This window comes from Bufo gargarizans, chromosome 2 (assembly GCF_014858855.1).
Source record: "Bufo gargarizans isolate SCDJY-AF-19 chromosome 2, ASM1485885v1, whole genome shotgun sequence".
Classification (NCBI taxonomy): Eukaryota; Metazoa; Chordata; class Amphibia; order Anura; family Bufonidae; genus Bufo; species Bufo gargarizans.
Window position 1 is genome coordinate 470,705,372 of NC_058081.1, and position 12,011 is coordinate 470,717,382.

Sequence of the window (12,011 nt, forward strand, 5' to 3'; positions counted from 1 at the left end):
ATGAAATTATATTAATAAAATACGTCCTATTTACCTTCATATAGAGTGCCCATCCACACATTTTTCTATTTTAAACTACAATTTTGAGGGGTGTACTCAAATTGTGGTTGGAGCACCTACCGTGGGGGAACAGAGGTGAGCGGATCTCTAAAACCACTTTTTCTACAATTTAATTGCAGTATTACTTGGACATTATATGGTGGACTGAAATTATCAGAGAACTGTCTAATACGAGGCAAGCATAGTTCCTACTTTGCTTACTTACAGGGCACCAAACTGGAACTAGCTGTTTGGGCATATGTCTGGGTGCCAGAGGAGAGCCAACAAGCCACTCTGCCCGGGCATTTAGATATAGGCCTAGGGCATGAAATGGAATCTTTGCTCTGGGGGAAGCAACCCTTCCACATAAGCTAGCAGGACTCTACTCCCATTCATCTGTATGTGTAGGAATAATGGGGCCTTTCCCTCTCTCGGCTATTACTTACATATGACAGACATGATATACTATAGGGCTGATCTTTGAGTACACTGAAAAGGGTTTTTTAGGACTTTTATCCTGATGACTTATCCTCTGAATAGGTCATCACTATCTGATCGGTGGGGTTCCGATACCCATGACCTCCACACAATCAGCTGAGAAAGCACTGGCTCTCACAGTACACCCTGACCTTCTCTCAGCTCACCAAGCACAGAGCTGTACATTGTATAGCGGTTGTACTTGCTATCGCAGCTCAGCCCCATCACGTCATTGGAACTGAACTGCGCCTAGGCCATGTGACCGATGAACATAACGTCAAATGGACTAGATAAAGCTGAGAGAAGGCCACGGAACTGCTGTGAGAGCCGATGCATTCTCAAACAGCTGACAGGCAGGTGTTTAGGGAGTCGGACCCCACGATCAGATACTGACGACCAGCGGATAAGGCCATCAGTATAAAACTCCCGGAAACCTTGTTGAAGGACTCAGTGGATAACAGCTCTATCTAGTAAAACATTTTTTCTGCAATTACAGTCATTTTTTTCAAATATTTTTGATTACGTACTTTTAAAATTTCTTGATGATTCTCTGAAGCATATAATCTTCCATCACGGACAATATCTTCTATTAATTGTTGGTAATCCTCTGTGAAATTAAAAGCAGATGGAACAACCATAATTAGATACAGTTTATCATTTGGATTGGATCTGAAATTGGGACCATCCATCTGTAATAGGACATTTATGATGCTAAGTTTCACACTCACTTCCCAACCCGGGGGATCTAGATCATCAGAGCGATTGCCTTTATCCCTGGAACACTCACTGAAATGAGTTCTCGGCATTGTGGTGCTTCCTAATGATTTCTGCATGGCTGTTCTTATAGTCATATTCAGCTACAATATAGTCTGTCATATCACACCATTCATTGTGTGTGCTCTGTGAGTGTTTGTAGGACTGCAGGGTGATCTACTGTGTTATCTTAAAAGGTCATCCAGATCAATGAGTGATAGAAGGTTATACAACTTTCTTACTGTGAGGAAATATAAAATGTTGGGGGAGATTTATTAAAGTGGTGTAAAGTAGAACTGGCTCAGGTGCCCATAGCAACCAATCAGATTCCACCTTTCATTTTCCAAATGAGCTGTGAAAAATGAAAGGTGGAATCTGATTGGTTGCTATGGGCAACTGAGCCAGTTCTACTTTACACCACAAATCCTCTCACCGCCTTTCAGAGTGTGTAAAATTGTATTAGTACAGAGTTAAGCTCTGTTCACATTGCAGATTCTACTGTTTGAAGTTGCTGGTGCCACTGGAGTCCATCATGTGTCTGATCCGACAGAACACTGCGGCTTCCATTATAAAAATAAAGAAAAGGCCACAGAGCAGATCAGAAGCAGCCTGCAGTCCAAGACATTAGATTGGTTTGTGATGCTGCTGTGTTTAGGGCTGTTTCACACTTGCACTGTGCATCCAGATCTCAAAACCGGGCCAGAGCGGTTCCGTTTTGACCCCATTCATTGTCAATGGGGACAAAACTGATCAGGATGCATTCTGTTCCGCTGCGTTTTTTTCACAGGACACAAAACCACCGCAAGCTGTGTTTTGTGTTTGGTCTGCGAAACGGAACAAACTGGATCCAGCAGCAAAATCAATGTTAGGCTATTTTCACACTAGCATTAATATTTTCCAGCATTGAGATCCATCATAGGGTCTCAATACCGTGAAAAAACGCTTCAGCTTTGTCTCCATTCATTGTCAAGGGGACAAAACGTAACTGAACAGAACGGAATGCTCCAAAATGCATTCTGTTCCGTTCTCATACCGGAGAGCAAACGTCAGAAAGCTGCAGTTTGCTATCCGTCCTGGGATGCGGAGCAAGACGGATCTCTGACACAATCGAAAACGGATCTGTCCCTCATTGACTTACAATGGAGTTCATGACGGATCCTTCTTGGCTATGTTAAAGATAATACAACCAGATCGATTCATAACGGATGCAGATGGTTGTATTATCATTAACGGAAGCATTTTTGCTCAACCCTGCCGGATGGGCGAAAGTAGCCCAAGTCAATGATCCCGGATAAGTTTTTTTGACTTACAACGATTTTAGTGACGGATCCGGTTTGTTCTGTTTTGACGCAACACAACCGCATCCTAACATCAAACAGAACCGGTTTGGTCCGGTTTTGAGATCCTCTGCCGGATGTCAAATGAGCAACCCAAAATGCAAGTGTGAAACAAGCCTTAGTTTACAGATGATTGTCTAAACCAATGCACTGTAACAACTCCTCAGCAATGATAAGCACTAAATCAAGGCTAGTTTCGTCTTTATAAACACAATATTTAAAAAAACAAAACAAAAAAAAATAATTTTAATGGGGATTCTAATAGGAAGAAAATGAGTCAGAGGCGACTGAAAAAAAAAATTAAAAAACTGTTTACCAATCCCTTCCACTACCAGTCCAAAACTGGCCTGGTCTTGTCTGGACAAAAGGGAAATGCCTGCTGAGCCAGTTACTGACTGAGATGGGTCACCACTAAAACAAGTGATTGGCTGTGTGGGCATTTCCTGTGTGTCGAGACAGGACCAGGAAGTAGAGACCAATGGGGACCCGTGCAGTGTCAGAACAGGAGCGGTGGGGATCAGTAAGGGGAGTACTGGTTCTTTTTAACGCCCTCTGAACCCACTGCCATCAAGTTTTCTTCCCGTAGGAAAACCCGTTTAGCAGGGGCGTAGCTATAGGGGGTTCAGAGGTAGCAGTTGCTACCAGGCCCAGGAGACTGAGGAGCCCAAAGACACTTGTGCTGCATAAGAAGACACCGGTAATATAGAAAGTGCATGCTGGTCAAGTTTTACCTGTGGCTGGAAGGAAGGGCAGAGGTCAAGAATTTGGCATGGGGGGGGGCATTTCAATTTTTGCCTCAGGCAGCAAGAAGGCTATGTGCTTCTCTGCCCCTGGCCACAAAGCACTGAGGGAAGGGGGGCCCAAGCTCAACTCTTGCATCAGGGCTCATGAGCCTTTAGCTATGCCCCTGCCTTTTAGCCCAGTGTGCCACCATAGCACATGACTATCATAGTGTTACACCAGCTGGTCATAGACCAAAGAGGGACTTTTTTGGTTTAGCGATTGACAGCACATATTGGTCAGTGATTATTGGTGGTCGTACTTAATTGTGAAAATTCAACTTTTTAATGGGTGACTGTATTTCAAGAATTTGAAATGGCATCCACACATTGTACTGTAAACTGCTGCAGATTTTCAGTGCAGATTCTTTACCGAAAATTTATGACATGTCTCTCACTGATATAATAATACTTTTAATGGGCTCTCCCACCATTAGGAAGGAAGCCCTGAAAAGCTGTTAGTAGCCGTCTTAAACTAATGTCTGTTCCACGGCCTGCAAAAAAATAGAATATGTCCTATTCTTGTCTGTTTTACGGACAAGGATAGTACAGTACTATAGAGGGCAGGACGTTCCGTTCTGCAAAATGCGGGAAACACACACAGCCAGTATCCGTGTTTTCCGTATCCGCAATTTCTGGACTGCAAAGACCGAGATGGTCGTGTGCATGAGCCCTTATCTGCAGGAAAGCAGAGGCACAGCCTAGTCCATACAAGTCTATGGCAGGCACGGAAACAGCTGAGCACTCTTATAATTGGAGGAAGACCACGCAATCTGGACATCTGCAGAAAGGTGATAAATGCAAGATTGGTGGGGGTCAGACCTCCTCTAATTGCTACACTGTGGAACCTGATTCAGTATAACAAGCGAGAAATTTCTATATGGCCATAAAACATGATGTCACGTGATAGATGTAAGCAGATCATACCGTCATATGTGACATAAGGCACTTGAAATCCTTTCCCGCTGTTACCCTCATTAGACTTGAACTGGATCCATAGTTTGCGTGACCTTGATGTGAATGCTATAGGTCGCTCGTATGTCTGACACGTCTCATAGGTGGTTATAGATGTTGGAGAAGCTGAAAAAAATTGTTATGTTGGTTGAATCATTTCGCCTAAATATCATAACATCGTTTCTGTCTTTTCTTATATCTAAGGCACTCAGGTTGTGTTCAGCAGGACCGTAATGAATTCATTGTTATCAATGCAGATAGCACCATCTAGAGGCTGCGCAGAGGAACTAAAGAACAAGGAGAACTTTTCCACATTACTATTTCTGTATGGCCCCTAAAAAAAAAAAAAAAAAAAAAAAAAAAACACTGGTTCATCACAAACCATGGGTTTAAACCTTAGCAGACTGTACCCATTTCTGTTTCCGCGGGGTGCAACTTCTGTTCTGCTGCGTGAGGGACAAAGTTGTGCTTGAAACAGTTGTTCACATGTTACATGTCTTGGGAGGTGTTCCCTCCATGCCTTATGGAGGTTGTCTCACTTCAGCAAATGGCATTTAGCATGTAAAGAAAGTTATTACAAACGCCATTTGCTGAAGTGAGACAACCCCTTCAAGTTGTGCTCCTTTTTACATGCTTCGAACACAAGGTGTGCCCCCATTTATATCCCTCATTCAAAGGCGTACCTAGCCCTTACATGTCTCAACCACCATTTGTGTCCCACCTTAGATGCATCAACTTCAAGATGAGCCCCTGATATTCTGATGTTCCCACTCTCCCTAACACAAAATAATACTAGTTTTGAACAGTGCGACCTCCACTGAAGAAATTTGTTACTTTACTGATGGACAGGCCGAACTGGAGGGACAAATGTCTTTTTTCTGCCTTATGTACTATGTTACTATGTTACTGCCAGAGCCAATGTCTGCTCAAGTCTCCTTTGGCCCTTCAGTCAGCGAACTGGCATGGGTGGCAGAGTCACACCACCACAGATCTGATTAGGATAGGCAATCACTATTGTAGTCCTGGAAAACATCTTCATGCAAGCCATGCCTAAAATAAATGACAGGTGTAAACCAAAAATGCCAATGGTTTAATAAATAATTACCGCTTTTTCTCATGACTAGTACATCTCCACACTCATCTTCAATTGGTAGAAAGATTTCTGGAACCACGATCAATATTCTTCTTTTCTGAGGGGGATTTATGTTCCAGATACACTCCACATGGGCTGGATAATCTCCGGGGTAGTTGGGAGACTCTATATAACCTGTGTAATCTCCTAATTCCCCTCCACAGTGTTGGTCTGTGAAGAAAAAGCTGCATTTTATGGACTTTTATGGAAACAGTCATGAACACGTCAGTCCAGATAAATTCCATTAATGTTGCATCCAGATAATTGGCACTGGTTACTGAGATCTCCGAGACATTGAGGCCTTGGTGTACAGGCCTCCATACATTTCTCTGATGGAGCCTACACAGCCGCTTTGGGCCTCTAATACCCGTGCACACCATGCCATGATATCTGCAGCATATGGAGCAGTGTATTCCTGTATATTGAAGACTTCCACCTCAGAGGAACCAGCATTATGAATGAGCACTCATACATAAACATACACTATATGTATGTATATAAATGTGTGTGTATGTTTTTTTTTCAAAATTTGCATATACTTCAGATTTTAGATTAAAGGGTTTTCCAGGAGAAATGCTCATCAATATCACTTGGGTGGAGATCCAATCCCTGGCACTGCCCCGATGTTTGAAAAGGCTGCAGCACTCCTTACACCTTACCAAGGACAGCACCATACTTGATATTGCAGCTCAGGCTAATTCAAGTGAATGGGACTGAGCTGGGCCTAGCCATGTGACCGATGAACATAGTGTCACTGACCTAGCAAAAGGCATTGGCGCTGACTGGAGTACCGGAGCCTCCACAACAGCCAATTTCCGGGGGTCCTTGGGGTTGGATCCCCACCGACAGAATGAAGGGTGCAGAGACAAGGAAAAGCATCTTGGCAACACTGTAGCCCTTCCCCAGACAATGCAACTTACTTTTACAATGTGTCACATTTGTAGAGCCATCAAAGTCAGTGCTGGTATTCCCCGGGCAGGTAATACAGAAATTCTGCCCAAATTCTGGCTGATAAGTAGCTATTGGGCATCTGATACATCTGTGGGTGGAGGCATTGTAGAAATGTCCAGGAGAACAGTGAACTGGAAAAGAACAAATGTAGTAATGAACAAAATACAGAATTTACCAAAGAAAATAGTGCAGCAGATTACATTAAAGGGTCATACATCCCCATAAAATGGTGCCTACTGGGCAAAGCTATGGTAAAAGGTGGCACCATGCACTAAATGGTAAATACATCACCCACCTTTTGTCTCACAGTCCTGGAAAGAAACCGCACTTTCATATTTTGTGATCAATCCTCCTCCACATGGAAAGCAGAGTGTGCGTCCTAGATCTGGTTGGTAAGTGCCCAGTGGGCAAGGTTTGCATGGTTTGAATCCATCAGCAGAGTAATGTCCTGGGGGACACTGCCCTAAAGGAGCAAAAGAATGTTAAATGGGATTGGCTGAAATCTGAAAACTCAAGAACTGAAATTAAAGACACCGTCATTAGTAGGTGTGCCCACCATCACTTACCTCCACATTGAGACAGATTTCTTGCTCCAAGAATGCCCATGCCATCGTTACTTGGACAAGGTTCACATGACAGCTGGCCTTCCATGTCCTGGTATGTTCCGGGTAGACAGGGGGAACAGTGATTGGTCTCTCCATTGTAGTATGTGCCTGCCCCACAGGTGACTGAAAAATAAGGAGTGCTGTTTTTATATTATGGTACTGATATACGGGGCGCTTTTCTCACAGATGAGGGTGAGTGTCATCTGTATGGCCACCATGTAATAAAACATTTCCCATACTGAGGAAATGTATGTCTTGCTCCCGCTGTTTGCTGGGGGTTTTGGGACCCGGATCTGCAGTGACCAGCTTACTGTCCTGGTGGCTTCCATATTAAAAGGGTTGTCCGTGATAAGACAACTGCTTTAAGGGGAGAGGCAGAGGGAGAGAGATGAACTGTGGTGGTGCCATATGTTTACTGTGCACCACAGCACATTATCACACAGGGAGCCAGAAGGCTGATAAAATGCCAATATGTGCCTTACATGTACTGGTGCCCATAGGAGCCATAGAGTCTCCATAACAAACACAATGAGTCAAGTGACAGATGACATCACAGGTCTTCAAAGAGGTTGGATTTTACACACGTGACATCATCATAGACATACTGGATATAAAGTATATCTATCCGTACCACACTTTCCATCCTGCAGGACCTGCCCCGTGCTGCATGCCTCCTGGTTGTCAGTGCCTTTAGCTGGCTTCTGTGCCACTTCATAGTCTATACCCGAGAACTGGATGTAAAACTGCTGCTTGTTGATTGACTTTCTCAGAGTTTTAATGGCAGCCTGTAACTTCTGCTCCATCCTTTTCCGCACACAGTCTGCATTACACGAGTCTAAGAGGAAAACAATTCATCTACATATAGAGCCGAGCAACATTGAAAATACATCACATTTTGCATTGTTCCGGATATACAGCCTGTATTATAGTCTAGAGCTGGGTTTGTCTGACAACAAGCCACTGCCATGTAAGGCCACATACTGTGCCGGCATCCAACTAAAAAGAACATCAGAGAGGAGCATTGTGGGAGGTCTGTCTCAGCCAACCAACATCACGAGTTGTTTTAGCAATGATGATTGGCTGACAGCAAATAGCTGGACTTTCTCCTTCCAAATGTCCTCTTTAGATGGATGAAATCCAGCACTTAAGGTGGTGGTGGTGGTGGGGGGACACATTAAGAAATGTCAGTGTTTCTGGAGGTCTCAGCACTGAAGAAACCAGAGCTCATGGGGTAAGACATTTCGTTGAACTTCCTATCATTCATCCATTTGAAAAACAGTACAGTCAACCTCTCCTAGAGCGGAAATGGCTGATACCAGGTAACAATACATTCATCTGCACAGTAAATGTAGACTATAGGCCCAGTGTCCCTTTAATACATCTGTTCACTATGATGCTTGTAGCATTACAAAAGTTGAGTTAAAGTATATTTACCTGAAACCTCATCTCGCTTCACTTCCAGCTCAAATTCTGCAATAATATGAGAGACCTCTTTAGATGGAGATTTACGGCCTCTTCTTTTTTTCTTAGAGGAGTCGCATTTCAGGTTCACATATGTAACATGGCAGCTGTCTGTAAAATGATGGGTAACAATATTGCTGTAATACAACAGGTTACACCATCGGGATGCTTGTGAAACTGGCATTGCAACCAACATGACAACAGGCAGCAATTTCCATTGGCTGCTATGGGAAACGTGGTTGCAGTGCAATAATGCACCATATGCATAACTTACCCATCAGTGACTGCTTTAAAGAGTCTCTGGTTTTGTCTTTACCCCGTGGACGCAGGTGACACTTGGCATCTTTAATCTTGAACCGAGCTTTCTGGGTTATAGGGTGTCCTATGGGATCTATGGAAAAGTCAATGCTCTTAATAAAGTTTAAGGCAAGTGCAGTGCTCCACTGCTAAAGGGGTTAAAATTTTATATGTAGTATGTCTGTTCCCCGTTGCTAGGTGGGGCTGTGACACCTCCCCATAGGCAGGAGTAGAGTTCAGTGTGGTATGGTGAGAAAGAAGGAAGCAATGGATAGAGAACCAGCCAGAGAAACTAAAAAGTCTATAAGATAGCCTCTGAGGGAACAAAAGAGGCATGTTTGGTGCATTCCAGTGTTAAAAGGTGGTGCATGCAACAAAGCCTGTGGAGATAACTTGTCTGCATGACTCCTCAAATCATTTGTTCAGGAGATTTAAGGGTTCAGTAGACTGGACATACTTCAGAGGCAGATGGAGGATCTGCTAATGGTTACATCCCGCAGTTCAAATCATCGCACAACACTGTGATTACAGAGACAAAGTTAGAGGAGTGCAGAAAGAGATGAGTTGCACCCCTATGTCTGGATGCTTGAACTTGAGAGAAAAGTGCAATGTTAGAAATATTAACTCAGAGAAACAATAACTTGGCCTGTTAACCAACTGTAGAAACAGCAACTTGTGTAAGATCTGCAGGGCCATGCATGCCGAGAACTGTGACTGTTGTGCTTTAATGCTATCTGCCAGTAAAGAACTGTTCACCTGTTATACCAGCCTCTTCACTGCCTGCACTAACACCCGCATTGTCACGGCACTGTCACTTCATCTGGGACCATGCCTTGCACCTTGCAGTAAACCACCAACACCAAGGGGTCCCTGATTTACCAGGAGATTCCCCAAAACTCAGGGTGTGCCCTGAGGGTAGAAACCTGCACAGACCCAAGGAGCTTCAGAGTGAGCATCTACTACCACCATGAATGCTACCACCACTCATCCACCACTCCTCTCCCCTTTTCTGGGCCTGCTGTATATGTGTAATTTGTCTGTGACTTGCTGTTACATTAAAGTCACACAACTATTTTAAGGTGTGATTTGGCAGTGAGCAATTTAGGATTTGCAACATCTATTTGACCAAAAAAAGCTGCAGTTTAAGATTTGAAATACCCTTTAAACCTAAAATAAATTGCTAACATGTTGCAAGTGATCTGAAGGAAAATAGTCAGAGCATTTCAGGCAATATGTAGCAACAACATAAAATGCTAGTGCGTGCCGTCATCATCTCCCGCCTGGACTACTGCAACATTTTCTTGTGTGGCCTCCCATCCGACAGTGTTGCACACCTCCAAATCATCCCTGTAATTCTGCTGTCCAGTAAATCCACCTCTCTCCTCGTCTCTCTTCTGATTCTCCCCTCTGTCAATCCCTTCACTAGCTCCCAATTGTACAGTGCATTCAGCAAAAAATACTAACAGCAACATTCAAGGCCATGCACAATCTGTGCACTCCTCACATCTCTGACCTGCTCTTCCAATACATTCTCACTAGTGATGAGCGGGAGGTGCCATATTAGATTTCGACGAAATTCGCTAGAATATTTGTTTCATATTTGTCAAAATCGAATATTCGTCATTATTCTAGTTATCGCGACTAATATGCGATTTAAATAATTGCGTATTGCGATTATAACTTAAGGCTACTTTCCTATTGGTTCGATATTATCAAGTATTATAATTATTCTATTTATAAAAAAAAAGCTAAGTAATATAATCGCATAGCGAATTAAACTTAGCTGTCTCTATAGTCAACTTTCCTATTTGATTGCTAGAATTAGCGAAGTTGACGAATATGGAGCAAAAACGAACATGGAGAATACTTTGTTATCTTTGTTTTGAGGAATATGACGAATACATTCGTCATATTCGCTAATTCTACCAAGCCAACCATAGTAAACAGGTTTAAGTTAAAATCGCAATGCGATTAATTCAAGTTATATTAATCGCATTGCGATTACAACTTAGAGCAGGGTTTCTAATGGGTCAGCTTGCTAGAATTAACGAAGTTAACGAATATGGAATATAGCAGTGCTAAGTTGAAATCGAAATTTGATTAATATAACGAATTAGGCTACTTTCACACTAGCGTTCGGGTTTCCGTTCGTGAGCTCCGTTTGAAGGAGCTCACGAGCGGACCCGAACGCAGCCGTCCAGCCCTGATGCAGTCTGAATGGAGGTGGATCCGCTCAGACTGCATCAGTCTGGCGGCGTTCAGCCTCCGCTCCGCTCGCCTCCGCACGGACAGGCGGACAGCTGAACGCTGCTTGCAGCGTTCGGGTGTCCGCCTGGCCGTTCGGAGGCGTGCGGATCCGTGCGGATCCGTCCAGACTTTCAATGTAAGTCAATGGGGACGGATCCGTTTGAAGATGCCACAATGTGGCTCAATCTTCAAGCGGATCCGTCCCCCATTGACTTTACATTGAAAGTCTGGACGGATCCGTCCCAGGCTATTTTCACACTTAGCTTTTTTTTGCTAATATAATGCAGACGGATCCGTTCTGAACGGAGCCTCCGTCTGCATTATTATGAGCGGATCCGTTCAGAACGGATCCGCCCGAACGCTAGTGTGAAAGTAGCCTTAATCGCATTGTGATTTCAACTTAGACCTGGTTTACTATGGTTGGCTTGGTAGAATTAGCGAATATGACGAATGTATTCGTCATATTCCTCAAAAGGAAGATAACGAAGTATTTTCCATCTTCGTTTTAGCTACCTATTTGTCAACTTCGCTAATTCTAGCAATCAAATAGGAAAGTTGACTATAGAGCTAGCTGTGTTTAATTCGCTATGCGATTATATTACTTAGCTTTTTTTTAAATAAATAGAATAATTATAATACTTGATAATTATTATAATTATTCTATTTATAAAAAAAAAGTAATATAATTGCATAGCGAATTAAACACAGCTGTCTCTATAGTCAACTTTCCTATTTGATTGCTAGAATTAGCGAAGTTGACGAATATGGAGCTAAAACGAAGATGGAGAATACTTAGTTATCTTCGTTTTGAGGAATATGACAAATACATTTGTCATATTCGCTAATTCTACCAAGCCAACCATAGTAAACCAGGTCTAAGTTTAAATCGCATTGTGATTACAACTTAGCACTGCTATAGTCCATATTAGTATTAGGCTAGAATTAACGAATATGGAATATAGCAGTGCTAAGTTGAAAT

At 43.0% G+C, this 12,011-nt stretch overlaps 1 protein-coding gene across 4 annotated transcripts in view; it reads right to left on the reverse strand.

Annotated features, from left to right (window-relative positions):
• SCUBE1 (signal peptide, CUB domain and EGF like domain containing 1) overlaps positions 1 to 12,011 on the reverse strand; it is a 299,572-nt gene that overhangs the window by 5,636 nt on the left and 281,925 nt on the right. For all 4 annotated transcript variants that reach the window (XM_044281074.1, XM_044281072.1, XM_044281073.1 and 1 more), the window contains 9 exons: positions 8,763 to 8,879; positions 8,462 to 8,599; positions 7,659 to 7,862; positions 6,989 to 7,150; positions 6,718 to 6,885; positions 6,392 to 6,553; positions 5,445 to 5,642; positions 4,313 to 4,465; positions 1,044 to 1,123 (listed from right to left, as the gene is read on the reverse strand). In XM_044281074.1, the coding sequence (XP_044137009.1) occupies positions 1,044 to 1,123; positions 4,313 to 4,465; positions 5,445 to 5,642; positions 6,392 to 6,553; positions 6,718 to 6,885; positions 6,989 to 7,150; positions 7,659 to 7,862; positions 8,462 to 8,599; positions 8,763 to 8,879 (1,382 nt within the window). The remainder of the gene's footprint in view (positions 1 to 1,043; positions 1,124 to 4,312; positions 4,466 to 5,444; positions 5,643 to 6,391; positions 6,554 to 6,717; positions 6,886 to 6,988; positions 7,151 to 7,658; positions 7,863 to 8,461; positions 8,600 to 8,762; positions 8,880 to 12,011) is intronic.